This window comes from Oncorhynchus mykiss, chromosome 2 (genome assembly GCF_057628025.1).
Source record: "Oncorhynchus mykiss isolate SJ-2025 chromosome 2, ASM5762802v1, whole genome shotgun sequence".
NCBI classification, from domain to species: Eukaryota; Metazoa; Chordata; class Actinopteri; order Salmoniformes; family Salmonidae; genus Oncorhynchus; species Oncorhynchus mykiss.
The window spans coordinates 4,937,501-4,952,500 of record NC_143023.1 but is presented as its reverse complement, the minus strand read 5'-3'; the positions used below and the strand labels follow the sequence as shown (position 1 = coordinate 4,952,500).

Sequence of the window (15,000 nt, the reverse complement as noted above, 5' to 3'; positions counted from 1 at the left end):
CTCAGGAAGTAGGAATCCCAGACTATTACTGGGACACAAAGCCTCTCTGTTGTGTTGGAGATGGACACGTCACAGACAGTTCAGATGGTCACGGACAGTGATGCTAGTGGATTCTCTGGAGCTGTGTAGAACCCCTGTAGTTCTGTAGTTCACCCTCTGTTAGGATGGGTTTGACATTGTTATTGACTGTTCGAGTACTCGCATAATATATTTTTTTCAAGCACTTTAGGAACCTATTTTTAGAACACAAGGCCTGCACTGGAAAAAGAAAATGATGTCTGCATGTATCTACAGTATACTGTATGCCAACAGTGCACAATATCGAATTTATTATAACGATTACAGATAACGAATCCTAATTGCTAAATTGCCTCATATATATACAGTACCAGTCAAACGTTTGGACACACCTACTCATTCAAGGGTTTTTCTTTATTTTCTACTATAAAGACAGGCACACGTATAACGTCTCAGAGTTGACAGTGCATGAGGTCAAAGGAATTGTCCTAGAGCTCCGAGACAGGATTGTGTCGAGGTACAGATCTAGGGGAAGGTACCAAAACAATGTCTGCAGCATAAATGGTCCCCAAGAACACAGTGGCCTCCATCATTCTTAAGTGGAAGAGGTTTGGAACCACCGAGACTCTTCCTAGAGCTGGCCACCCAGCCAAACTGAGCAATCGGGGGAGAAGGGCCTTGGTTAGGGAGGTGACCAAGAACCCGATGGTCACTGACAGAGCTCCAGAGTTCCTCTGTGGAGATGGGAGAACCTTCTAGAAGGACAACCTGCAGCACTCCACCAATCAGGACTTTATGGTAGAGTGGCCAGACGGAAGCCGCTCCTCAGTAAAATGCACATGACAGCCCGCTTGGAGTTTGCCAAAAGGCACCTAAAGGACTCTGACCATGAGAAACAAGATTCTCTGGTCTGATGAAACCAAAATTGCACTCTTTGGCCTGATTGCCAAGCGTCACGTCTGGAGGAAACCTGGCACCATACCTACGGTGAAGCATGATGGTTGCAGCATCATACTGTGGGGATGTTTCTCAGCGGCAGGGACTGGGAGACTAGTCAGAATCGAGGGAAAGATGAACAAAGCAAAGTACAGAGATCCTTGATGAAAACCTGCTCCAGAGAACTCAGGACCTCAGACTGGGGCGAAGGTTCACCTTCCAACAGGACAAGAACCCTAAGCACACAGCGAAGACAACGCAGGAGTGGCTGAATGTCGTTGAGTGGCCCAGATAGATTCCGGACTTGAATCCGATCGAACATCTCTGGAGAGACCTGAAAATAGCTGTGCAGCGACTCTCCCCATCCAACCTGACAGAGCTTGAGAGGATCTGCAGAGAAGAAAGGGAAAAACTCCCCAAATACAGGTGTGCCAAGCTTGTAGCGTCATACCCAAGAAGACTCAAGGCTGTAATCGCTGCCAAAGTTGATTCAACAAAGTACTGAATATTAATTTATTTATTTTACCCCTTTTTCTCCACAATATCCTGGTTTCCAATTGGTCGTTACAGTCTTGTCTCATCGCTGCAACTCCCCTACGGACTCGGGAGAGGCGAAGGTCGAGAGCCGTTCATCCTCTGAAACACGACCCAACCAAGCCACACTGTTTCTTGACAAAATGCCCACTTAACCCGGAAGCCAGACGCACCAATGTGTCAGAGGAAACACCGTACAACTGGCGATCGTGTCAGCGTGCACTGCGCCTGGCCCGCCACAGGAGTCGCTAGTGCGCGATGGGACAAGGATATCCCTGCCGGCCAAACCCTCCCCTAACCCGGACGACGCTGGGCACATTGCGCGCTGCCCCATGGGTCATCCAGTCGCAGCCGGCAGAGACAGAGCCTGGTCTCGAACCCAGAATCTAGTGGCACAGCTAGCACTGTGATGCAGAGCCATAGACCACTGCCCCACTCGGGAGGCCTAGTTGTTTTTGTTTTTAGTACATTTACAAACATTTCTAAAAACCTGTTTTTGCTTTGTCATTATGGGTTATTGTGATGTCATTATGGGGTATTGTGATGTCATTATGGGGTATTGTGATGTCGTTATGGGGTATTGTGATGTCATTATGGGGTATTGTGATGTCATTATGGGGTATTGTGATGTCGTTATGGGGTATTGTGATGTCATTATGGGGTATTGTGATGTCATTATGGGGTATTATTGATGAGGAGAAAAAACAAACAATTTAATCAATTTTACAATTATGCTGTAACGTAACAAAATGTGGAAAAAGTCAAGGGGTCTGATTACTTCCTGAAGGCACTGTATATGAAACTATTACAACTATGTTGCTGTTTGAAAAGAGAAGTATGAATGAAGTACAGAAATGAATGCAGAACAATGTGCAGAAGTGCCAGTGTTTATATAGTATAAACCAGTCACCTACATCTGATCTGAGTCATATTGGTTCTGTTATGTGTTTATATAAGTATAAACCAGTCACCTACATCTGATCTGAGTCAGATTGGTTCTGTTATGTGTTTATATAGTATAAACCAGTCACCTACATCTGATCTGAGTCAGATCGGTTCTGTTATGTGTTTATATAGTATAAACCAGTCACCTACATCTGATCTGAGTCATATTGGTTCTGTTATGTGTTTATATAGTATAAACCAGTCACCTACATCTGATCTGAGTCATATTGGTTCTGTTATGTGTTTATATAGTATAAACCAGTCACCTACATCTGATCTGAGTCAGATTGGTTCTGTTATGTGTTTATATAGTATAAACCAGTCACCTACATCTGATCTGAGTCAGATCGGTTCTGTTATGTGTTTATATAGTATAAACCAGTCACCTACATCTGATCTGAGTCAGATTGGTTCTGTTATGTGTTTATATAGTATAAACCAGTCACCTACATCTGATCTGAGTCAGATCGGTTCTGTTATGTGTTTATATAGTATAAACCAGTCACCTACATCTGATCTGAGTCATATTGGTTCTGTTATGTGTTTATATAGTATAAACCAGTCACCTACATCTGATCTGAGTCAGATCGGTTCTGTTATGTGTTTATATAGTATAAACCAGTCACCTACATCTGATCTGAGTCATATTGGTTCTGTTATGTGTTTATATAGTATAAACCAGTCACCTACATCTGATCTGAGTCAGATTGGTTCTGTTATGTGTTTATATAGTATAAACCAGTCACCTACATCTGATCTGAGTCATATTGGTTCTGTTATGTGTTTATATAGTATAAACCAGTCACCTACATCTGATCTGAGTCAGATTCGTTCTGTTATGTGTTTATATAGTATAAACCAGTCACCTACATCTGATCTGAGTCATATTGGTTCTGTTATGTGTTGTTATAGTTGTCACTTGGCCTGAGACATGGCTGTAGACTCCTGTAGACTCTAACAACCTGAGGACTCATGTCTCACTAGTCTTCTGCTGTCATAACAATGCTATCCTGAACCTAGTAGCCTGTTAAACTGTAAACCTGTGTACTGTATCAGACTTCTAGCTGTGTCTGTGTGACAGGAAGCTGATGAAGAAGCTGAGTATGGAGCCTTCGGAGAGGATCACCAGCCTACAGACTCTATGGGACAACCACAAAGTAGCAGAACCAGGACCGTGTGGTGAATACAATACCTTATTGTGTGTGTGTGTGTGTGTGTGTGCGTGTGCGTGCGCCCGCATATCGCTACATTGACCCTGCTCTCTCCTATATCTGTGTTCTGTTGCATGCGTGTGTGTGTGGATGTGTATCACTACATTGACTGTCCGCTGTCTGTCTCTTTCCTCTCTCTATTTCTCTCTCACTCTCTCTTCTCTCTGTCTTCTCTCTTTTCACTCTCTCCGCTCTCTCTCTCTTTCCTCTCTCTATTTTCTCTTTCTTTTCTATCTCTTTCCCCTCTCTCTCTCTCTCTCTCTCTCTCTCTCTCTCTCTCTCTCTCTCTCTCTGTCTGTCTCTCTGTCTCTGTCTGTCTCTCTCTCTCTGTCTCTCTCTCTGTCTCTCTCTCTCTGTCTCTCTCTCTGTCTCTCTCTGTCTCTCTCTCTATATATATATATCTCTCTCTCCCCTCTCCAGGTGGTTTCTCTCAGAGTTACAGATGTGTGTGTGACTGGCTGGGTCTGCCCTACAGAGAGGAAGTTCAATGGGTCAGTATTCTCTTGGCTAACGTAGATACTTCACTAATTATTTATGACTAAATTAATGATTACTATCAGGTGTGTTTTAATATTTCCTTACATCTGGGGAATGACACGAGGTTTGTGTTCATGTCCATGTTGTCTTGTCCATTCAATGGAACATGTAGCCTAGGTACTGTAGGTTCTAGAATCACGATGACAGTGGTGACACACCTACTCTAACAGTCACTTCCTGTCTAATCAAATTAGAGTTTATTGGTAGCGAACACAGATTTGTAGATGTTATTCTTCTGTTTCCAGCTCCAACAGTGCAGTAATATACAGTACACACCTGTCACACTTAGCAGAATGTAGACACACCGTTTGCTGCATAAAATGTGCTTATAAATCATTTGTTAATTCTTCATCTTGAAGTGCTCGATTCCATTTAACGTAGCTATTTGATTACTATGACAGTGGTGAGAAGGAAGCTCACAGTCTGTTTCCTGTCACGTCTTCTAGGACGTAGACACCATCTATCTGACTCAAGACACACGGGATCTCAGCCTGCAGGACTTCAGTCATCTGGAGAATAGGTGAGTCACTAGGTTCAAGACACACGGGATCTCAGCCTGCAGAACTTCAGTCATCTGAAGAATAGGTGAGTCACTAGGTTCAAGACACACAGGATCTCAGCCTGCAGGACTTCAGTCATCTGGAGAATAGGTGAGTCACTAGGTTCAAGACACACGGGATCTCAGCCTGCAGGACTTCAGTCACCTGAAGAGTAGGTGAGTCACTAGGTTCAAGACACACAGGATCTCAGCCTGCAGGACTTCAGTCATCTGGAGAATAGGTGAGTCACTAGGTTCAAGACACACGGGATCTCAGCCTGCAGGACTTCAGTCACCTGAAGAGTAGGTGAGTCACTAGGTTCAAGACACACGGGATCTCAGCCTGCAGGACTTCAGTCATCTGGAGAATAGGTGAGTGACTAGGTTGTATCTCATGCACTGTAGTACTCTATCATTGCAGCTACTGAACAGTAATACAGTAATAGACTTTGTCATGTTTTCTAACATTAATGTTAAAGGGGAAGTCCGCAGTAACAAAGCAAATAGCAAAATGTTGTCCCACTACTGTTTGTGTAAAAAGCTGAGGGATGTGGCTAAAGTAACCAGTCTCAGATGAATAGACAGGGCTCTGGGTGGAAGGACTGACCATCCATGATAAACAGTCGTGGCCAAAAGTTTTGACAATGACACAAATATTAAGTCTGCTGCCTCAGTTTGTATGATGGCAATTTGCATATACTCCAGAATGTTATGAAGAGTGATCAGATGAATTGCATTTAATTGCAAAGTCCCTCTTTGCCATGCAAATTAACTGAATCCCCAAAAAACATTTCCACTGCATTTCAGCCCTGCCACAAAAGGACCAGCTGACATCATGTCAGGGATTCTCTCGTTAACACAGGTGTGAGTGTTGACGAGGACAAGGCTGGAGATCACTCTGTCATGCTGATTGATTTCGAATAACAGACTAGAGGCTTCAAAAGGAGGGGGGTGCTTGGAATCATGGTTCTTCCTCTGTCAACCATGGTTACCTGCATGGAAACACGTGCCTTCATCATTGCTTTGCACAAAAAAGAGCTTCACAGGCAAGGATATTGTTGCCAGTAATATTTGCATCTAAATCAACCATTTATCGGATCATTGAGAACTTCAAGGAGAGCGGTTGAATTGTTGTGAAGAAGGCTTTAGGGTGCCCAAGAAAGTCCAGCAAGCGCCAGGACCGTCTCCTAAAGTTGATTCAGCTGCGGGATCGGGGCACCACCAGTACAGAGATTGCTCAGGAATGGCAGCAGGCAGGTGTGAGTGCATTTGTACGCACAGTGAGGGGAAGACTTTTGGAGGATGGCCTGGTGTCAAGAAGGGCAGCAAAGAAGCCACTTCTCTCCAGGAAAAACATCAGGAACAGACTGATATTCTGCAAAAGGTACAGGGATTGGACTGCTGAGGACTGGGGTAAAGTCATTTTTTCTGATGAATCCCCTTTCCGATTGTTTGGGGCATCTGGAAAAAAGCTTGTCCGGAGAAGACAAGGTGAGCACTACCATCAGTCCTGTGTCATGCCAACAGTAAAGCATCCTGAGACCATTCATGTGTGGGGTTGCTTCTCAGCCAAGGGAGTGGGCTCACTCACAATTTTGCCTAAGAACACAGCCATGAATAAAGAATGGTACCAACACATCCTCAGAGAGCAACTTCTCCCAACCATCCAGGAACAGTTTTGTGGTGAACAATGCCTTTTCCAGCATGATGGAGCACTTTGCCAGAAGGAAAACGTGCTAACTAAGTGGCTTGGGGAACAAAACACCATTTTGGGTCCATGGCCAGGAAACTCCCCAGACCTTAATCCCATTGAGAACTTGCGGTCAATCCTCAAGAGGCAGGTGGACAAACAAAAACCCACACATTCTGACAAACTTCAAGCATTGATTATGTAAGAATGGGCTGCCATCAGTCAGGATGTGGCCCAGAAGTTAATTGACAGCATGCCAGGGCGGATTGCAGAGGTCTTGAAAAAGAAGGGTCAACACTGCAAATATTGACTCTTTGCATCAACTTCATGTAATTGTCAATAAAAGCCTTTGACACTTATGAAATGCTTGTAATTATACTTCAGTATTCCATAGTAACATCTGACAAAAATATATAAAGACACTGAAGCAGCAAACTTTGTGGAAATTAATATTTGTGTCATTCTCAAAACTTTTATCCACGCCTGTTTGCATTAACTTTGTTGACAAACAATGGAGTAAAACACAGTTATATTTTGCGCTCTGATGGTTACGACAGTTGATGAGGCATTTATAAATTATATTCTTCAAGAATCAATGGGTACATATCATTCATATGTAAGTCTAAAAATGGATGTAGCAACTGTATATTGTCCCTTTTTAAATGTCTAACGTTTCACTTTGTAATTCAATTCTTATGCTGTAAATTTCATATTATAATGGTTGATTATTTGAAATGAAAAAAAAAATGCATTTACATTGTTATTAACTTCCTGATATGGGTTTAATGAAACAGCCTTCATCCATTCTCCCAAGGTGCGTAATATCCCAAGGTGATTGATATTGTCTCTGTGTCCCTGGCAGGGATCTAGTGGCTATAATAGCAGTGTTGGAGTACAACCAATGGTTCACAAAGCTCTCCACAAAGGATTGTAAACTGGTGAGTTAAACTGAGCCTTCGTACCCCCTCTCAGTCTGCCTCTCGCTCTCTCTCTTTCTGTCTGCCTCTGTCTCCTCCCTTTCCTCATCTCTCTGTCTGTCTCTCTGTCTGTCTCTCTGTCTGTCTCGCTGTCTGTCTCTCTGTCCATCTCTCTCTCTGTCTTTCTCTGTCTGTCTCTCTGTCTGTCTCGCTGTCTGTCTCGCTGTCTGTCTCGCTGTCTGTCTCGCTGTCTGTTTCTCTGTCTGTCTCTCTGTCTGTCTATCTCTGTCTTTCTCTGTCTGTCTTTCTCTGTCTGTCTCTCTGTCTGTCTCTCTGTCTGTCTGTCTCGCTGTCTGTCTCGCTGTCTCTCTGTCTGTCTCTCTGTCTGTCTCTCTGTCTGTCTATCTCTGTCTTTCTCTGTCTGTCTTTCTCTGTCTGTCTCGCTGTCTGTCTCGCTGTCTGTCTCTCTGTCTGTCTCGCTGTCCGTCTCTCTGTCCGTCTCTCCCCCACGGCAGAACTGTCTGGTGTTTCCCTGTGATAAGAGTCTTCATTCCACAAAGAACAGTGGGTATCAATTACACAGTGTCAGTCCAGTCAGGCCCAAGTATCTCAGACACAATCTGAACATCCTTTCCCCCTAGTCTTGTCAACTATCACACAGTTCCATCATGGAGGACACACGCACGCACGCACGCACACACACACACACACACACACACACACACACACACACACACACACACACACACACACACACACACACACACACACACACACACACACACACACACACACACACACACACACACACACACACACACACACACACACACACAAAGCAGACCAAAAGGCTTTGTGGGGGTAATTAGACTCTGAATGTTAATGTCCTGTATTGACTATGGAGAGAGAGAGAGATTTATGTTTATTTATTTTCCCTTTTGTACTTTAACTATTTGTACATCGTTACAACACTGTATATAGACATAATGTGACATTTGAAATGTCTCTATTCTTTTGGAACTTTAGTGATTGTAATGTTTACTGTTCATTTTTATTGTTTTTCACTTTTGTTTATTGTCTATTTCACTTGCTGTGACAATGTAAATTAAAGCCCCTTAAATTGAATTGAAATAGAGAGAGAGACAAAGAGGTGTAGAGAGAGACACACACAGAGAGAGAGAGAGTTTTAGAGAGAGAGACAAAGAGGTGTAGAGAGACACACACAGAGAGAGAGAGAGTTTTAGAGAGAGACAAAGAGGTGTAGAGAGAGACACACACAGAGAGAGAGAGAGTTTTAGAGAGAGAGACAAAGAGGTGTAGAGAGAGACACACACAGAGAGAGAGAGTTTTAGAGAGAGAGACAAAGAGGTGTAGAGAGACACACACACAGAGAGAGAGAGAGTTTTAGAGAGAGAGACAGAGGTGTAGAGAGAGACACACACACACAGAGAGAGAGAGTTTTAGAGAGAGAGACAAAGAGGTGTAGAGAGACACACACACAGAGAGAGAGTTTTAGAGAGAGAGACAAAGAGGTGTAGAGAGAGACACACACACATAGAAAGAGAGAGTTTTAGAGAGAGAGACAAAGAGGTGTAGAGAGAGACACACACACATAGAGAGAGAGAGTTTTAGAGAGAGAGACAAAGAGGTGTAGAGAGAGACACACAGAGAGAGTTTTAGAGAGAGATTACAGGGGAATTTGCGTCAACAGTAACTTGGGAAAGATTTTCTGTAGCATTTTGAATTCAAGAATTCAAACCTTTCTTCAAGAAAAAAATGTAATAAGTAAATGTCAAATTGGCTTTCTCCCTAACCATCGCACTACTGACCATATATACACCTTACACACACTAATTAATAAACACGTCCACCAAAAAAAAGAGGGCAAAATCTTTGCTTGCTTTATTGACTTTAAAAAAGCATTTGATTCGATTTGGCACGAAGGGCTATTCTACAAAATTCTACAAAGTGGGCTTGGTGGTAAGGTGTATGACTTAATAAAATGTATGTACACAGAAAACAAGTGTGCAATAAAAATCAAAAACCAAAGAACAGAATTTTTTTCACAATGTCGAGGTGTGAGACAAGGCTGCAATTTGAGTCCAAATCTTTTCAACATTTATATCAATGAATTAGCAGACATGTTGGACCAATCTCCAGCCCCAGGACTCACACTATTTGACACAGAGGTGAAATACCTGCTATATGCTGATGACTTGGTACTTCTATCACCAACCAAAGAAGGTCTTCAACAAAACATTAATATTCTGGAGCAATATTGCCATAATTGGGCCCTGGCAGTAAATTTCCAAAAAACTAAAATCATGATTTTCCAAAAAAAACCCAGATGTCAGAAACAAAAATGTAAATTCACCCTGAACAACACCTTAATTGAACACACAAAAAATTACACCTACCTTGGTCTGACCATATCTGCATCGGGAAACTTTAATATGGCAGTGAAGGCACTCAAAGAAAAAGCCCGCAGAGCAATGTATGCAATAAAAATGAAATTATTCAAAATCAACATCCCAATTAGAATTTGGACTAAAATATTTGACAGTGTAATCCTACCAATAGCACTTTATGGAAGTGAGGTTTGGGGGCCACTCAATAAACTGGATTTTAAAATGTGGGACAAACATCCAATTGAAACCCTACATGCAGAATTCTGTCGGAAAATTCTACAAGTCCAGAGAAATACACCAACTAATGCATGTAGGGCAGAATTGGGCCGTTTTCCAGTAATAATGAAAATACAGAAAAGATCATTAAAATTTTGGCTACATCTAAATTCAAGTCCAAATTCGAGTCTGCAATTTAAAGCACTTCAAGCCCAAGAGCTGAGCCCAGAAACGAGCCCTCTCAGTCAGCTGGTGTTGGACCTCACCAATCAAGCTGACACCAGCACTGCTTCAAAAGAAAGAATTCCAATAAACAAAATCATGAACCAATCAAAGGAATCATACTTACAATACTGGAAAAACGAAACAAAATCCCAAAGCCGACTAAATTGCTATCTGACCCTAAACAGAGAATATGAATTGGCTGATTATCTCTACTCTGTCAGAGATACGAAGCAGAGACAGATCCTTACCAAGTACAGGCTGAGTGACCACCGATTGGCAATAGAAACCGGCAGACATAAAAAGACATGGCTACCCAAAGAGGAGCGTGTATGTGGTCACTGCATGACAGGGGAGGTAGAGACAGAGATGCACTTTCTCCTTTACTGTGATAAATATTCCTCACAAAGAGATTCATTATTCACAGAAATGACTACATATATTCCACATTTTTACAAATTGAACCCAGAGGAAAAACTAAGAATACTCATGGGCGAAGGAGCAATGGCTCCTCTTGCAGCCAAATATGTATTTTCCTGCCATAGCCTGAGGGACACTGAATAATAACATCTGCATAGTAAACAGTAACTTACTTATTATTACTATTATTGTTATTACTATAATTATTAATGTTTACTGTAGACTGTTACCATTTTATTGTATTTATTTTTGTATTATTATTTACTACCATTTTATATTATTATTTGCTATCATTTACAATTTTGTTACAATGTATATTGTTTACATTGTTGCTTTGGCAATATTGACACAATGTTTTTCATGCCAATAAAGCAGCTTGAATTTGAATTTGAATTTGAATTTGAGAGAGACAAAGAGGTGTAGAGACACACACACAGAGAGAGAGAGAGTTTTAGAGAGAGAGATAAAGAGGTGTAGAGAGACACAGAGAGAGAGAGAGAGTTTTAGAGAGAGAGACAAAGAGGTGTAGAGAGACACACACACACAGAGAGAGAGAGTTTTAGAGAGAGAGATAAAGAGGTGTAGAGAGAGACAGACACACAGAGAGAGAGTTTTAGAGAGCGAGATAAAATAAGAGAGAGTGGTGAGCCCCTCAGCCCGGTAGCTTTGTTTGAGAGCTAAGTTGCCATAGAAACCAGCGCAGGGTCTTTTGGGATACTAAAGCTCCTGTTTTGACTGGTATGTGATGTGATGCATGTGTCTGCTAGTCTGTGACAGGAAAGCATTCATCAGGCTCCTCTGGACTTAATGGCCGTGTGGGTTGGAAGGTTGGGAATTAGATTTCTCTGCATTCCAAAATACTTTAGCATTAAGGAGTTAGATTGGGGGTAAGGCCCTGCGTTAGACTAGTGTCCTGTCCAGGGGGTGTCCTGGTACATCAAGCTGCCTCACTACAGAAACAGGAGATAGACGTGTGTCCTGTCCAGGAGGTGTCCTGGTACATCAAGCTGCCTCACTACAGAAACAGGAGATAGACTAGTGTCCTGTCCAGGAGGTGTCCTGGTACATCAAGCTGCCTCACTACAGAAACAGGAGATAGACTAGTGTCCTGTCCAGGGGGTGTCCTGGTACATCAAGCTGCTACAGAAACAGGAGATAGACTAGTGTCCTGTCCAGGAGGTGTCCTGGTACATCAAGCTGCTACAGAAACAGGAGATAGACTAGTGTCCTGTCCAGGAGGTGTCCTGGTACATCAAGCTGCTACAGAAACAGGAGATAGACTAGTGTCCTGTCCAGGGGGTGTACTGGTACATCAAGCTGTGTGTTAGTATCCCTCACTGTACTGTGTTAACATCCCTCACTGTACTGTGTGTTAGTATCCCTCACTGTACTGTGTGTTAGCATCCCTCACTGTACTGTGTGTTAGCATCCCTCACTGTACTGTGTGTTAGTATCCCTCACTGTACTGTGTGTTAGCATCCCTCACTGTACTTTGTGTTAACATCCCTCACTGTACTGTGTTAACATCCCTCACTGTACTGTGTTAACATCCCTCACTGTACTGTGTGTTAGCATCCCTCACTATACTGTGTGTTAGCATCCCTCACTGTACTGTGTGTTAACATCCCTCACTGTACTGTGTGTTAGCATCCCTCACTATACTGTGTGTTAACATCCCTCATTGTACTGTGTGTTAACATCACTCACTGTACTGTGTGTTAGCATCCCTCACTGTACTGTGTTAACATCCTTCAGTCTAACATGAGGACCAGTATTCTGATGTCCACTGTGACCTCCTGTCCTTTACTCTGAGCACACCTACTATCTCTTTCTCTCTCATTTTCTCTCTCTGCTGTCTCTCTCTCTCTCTCTCTCTCTCTCATCTCTCTCTTCTTTCTGTCATTCTTTTTTTTCTCTCTCTCTCTCTCTCTCTCTCTCTCACTCTCCTCTCTCTCTCTCTCTCTCTCTCTCTCTCTCTCTCTCTCTCTCTCTCCTTTCTCTCTCCTCTCTCCTCTCTCTCTCTCTCTCTCTCTCTCTCTCTCTCTCTCTCTCATTCTCTCTCTCTCTCTCTCTCCTTCTCTCTCTCTCTCTCCCTCAGTCCTAGGGAACAACAGTCCTCTGTGCCATCCCATTTCTCTCTGCCCCTGAAAAGAGAACCATCATGCCTCACACAATCCCTCTTTGTCGGTCATAATTAGCATGCTGGCCACCAGAAATGTCTCTCGTATACATGGAATGTCACTTAGTTGTACTAACGCTGGTGTACTGTTATTCTGATCACTGTTTGTCATATGAATGTAAACAGATGAAGAGACTATTGACCTCCCTCTGCTCTGCATAGCTGAACTGAAGGGATATATTTGATTTGATTCACTTGATTCACACAAAGGACAGATTGCAGAGTGGAATCAACAAGCCCTGAACTGAAGGGATATATTTGATTTGATTCACTTGATTCACACAAAGGACAGATGGCAGAGTGGAATCAACAACGCCCTGAACTGAAGGGATATATTTGATTTGATTCACTTGATTCACACAAAGGACAGATGGCAGAGTGGAATCAACAAGCCCTGAACTGAAGGGATATATTTGATTTGATTCACTTGATTCACACAAAGGACAGATGGCAGAGTGGAATCAACAGGCCCTGAACTGAAGGGATATATTTGATTTGATTCACTTGATTCACACAAAGGACAGATGGCAGAGTGGAATCAACAAGCCCTGAACTGAAGGGATATATTTGATTTGATTCACACAAAGCACAGATGGCAGAGTGGAATCAACAGGCCCTGAACTGAAGGGATATATTTGATTTGATTCACTTGATTCCCTCAGAGAATGGGTGGGCAGAGAGGAATCAACAGGCCCCACAGAAAGCAGAGAACTGGGTCAGGAGCTCTGTTTTGCAGCAGTGCAGAAGTCGGTTGCTCTCGTTGAATTTTTTATCAATCCTAAATGTAGGTTTCGTCTCCCAGCTCCCTTTCTACAGACCACCCCGTGGTCTCTTCTCAATCAGAGCCCTCATTCCAGACCTCTTTCCCTCTTCCCCCTGTTCAGTGTCTACAGTAGAGTAGAGGGGGTGGGGGGTGGATGGTTCCTTATCCTCCCTGACATGCTTGGACAGACAATCAACTCTGCTTTTAGGATGCCCAAACGAGAGTGAGTGAGAGTGGTCTGGCTCACGTTAAGAGGACTGCTGAAAGCAGAGGGACGTTGTGGTGGTGGAACCTGTGTGTCACTATGCCATCAGTGATTGGGTGAAAACTGCAGACTTTGAGATACATCATCCTACTTTTTTTTTTCTCCACCTTTATTTAACCAGGTAGGCTAGTTGAGAACACCTTTATTTAACCAGGTAGACTAGTTGAGAACACCTTTATTTAACCAGGTAGGCTAGTTGAGAACACCTTTATTTAACCAGGTAGGCTAGTTGAGAACACCTTTATTTAACCAGGTAGGCTAGTTGAGAACACCTTTATTTAACCAGGTAGGCTAGTTGAGAACAAGTTCTCATTTGCAACTGAAACCTAGGGAGGAACCAGGCTATAAGGGGAGCCAGTCCTCTTCTGGCTGTGCCGGGTGGAGATTATAACAGAACATGGCCAAGATGTTTAAATGTTCGTAGATGACCAGCGGGGTCAAATAATAATAATCACAGTGGTTGTAGAGGGTGCAACAGGTCAGCACCTCAGGAGTAAATGTCAGTTGGCTTTTCATCATTAAGAGTACCTCTACCGCTCCTGCTGTCTCTAGAGAGTTGAAAACAGCAGGTCTGGGACAGGTAGCACGTCCGGTGAACAGGTCAGGGTTCCATAGCCGCAGGCAGAACAGTTGAAACTGGAGCAGCAGCACGGCACTAATAATATATATCTTATCTTCTGGGGATGAGTAGCAGGCAGTTGAATTTGGACGTGCATTTCATCCGGACGTGAACATACTGCCCCCTGTCACCAAGAAGTTAAAGGTTGAGACCGAGTCTGCGTCTCTCACATGGATAAGCAGACCTTTCCATAAAAATGGAGCTCTATAGGAGAAAGCCCTACCTCCAGCTGTTTGCTTAGAAATTCTAGGGACAGTAAGGAGGCCTGCGTCTTGTGACCGTAGCGTACGTGTAGGTATGTACGACAGGACCAAATCAGAGAGATAGGTAGGAGCAAGCCCATGTAATGCTTTGTAGGTCAGCAGTAAAACCTTCAAATCAGTCCTAGCCTTAACAGGAAGCCAGTGTAGAGAGGCTAGCACTGGGGTAATATGATCACATTGTTGGGTTCTTGTCAGGATCCTAGCAGCCGTGTTTAGCTCTAACTGAAGTTTATTTAGTGCATTATCCGGGTAGCCGGAAAGTAGAGCATTGCAGTAGTCTAACCTAGAAGTTCCAAATCAAATCAAATCAATTTATATA

The 15,000-nt window shown here is 43.1% G+C and overlaps 1 protein-coding gene across 2 annotated transcripts in view; it reads left to right on the top strand.

Annotated features, from left to right (window-relative positions):
• LOC110506994 (F-actin-uncapping protein LRRC16A) overlaps positions 1-15,000 on the top strand; it is a 220,702-nt gene that overhangs the window by 88,588 nt on the left and 117,114 nt on the right. For both annotated transcript variants that reach the window (XM_090186089.1, XM_090186092.1), the window contains exons 6-9: positions 3,515-3,612; positions 4,065-4,135; positions 4,628-4,701; positions 7,272-7,347. In XM_090186089.1, the coding sequence (XP_090042215.1) occupies positions 3,515-3,612; positions 4,065-4,135; positions 4,628-4,701; positions 7,272-7,347 (319 nt within the window). The remainder of the gene's footprint in view (positions 1-3,514; positions 3,613-4,064; positions 4,136-4,627; positions 4,702-7,271; positions 7,348-15,000) is intronic.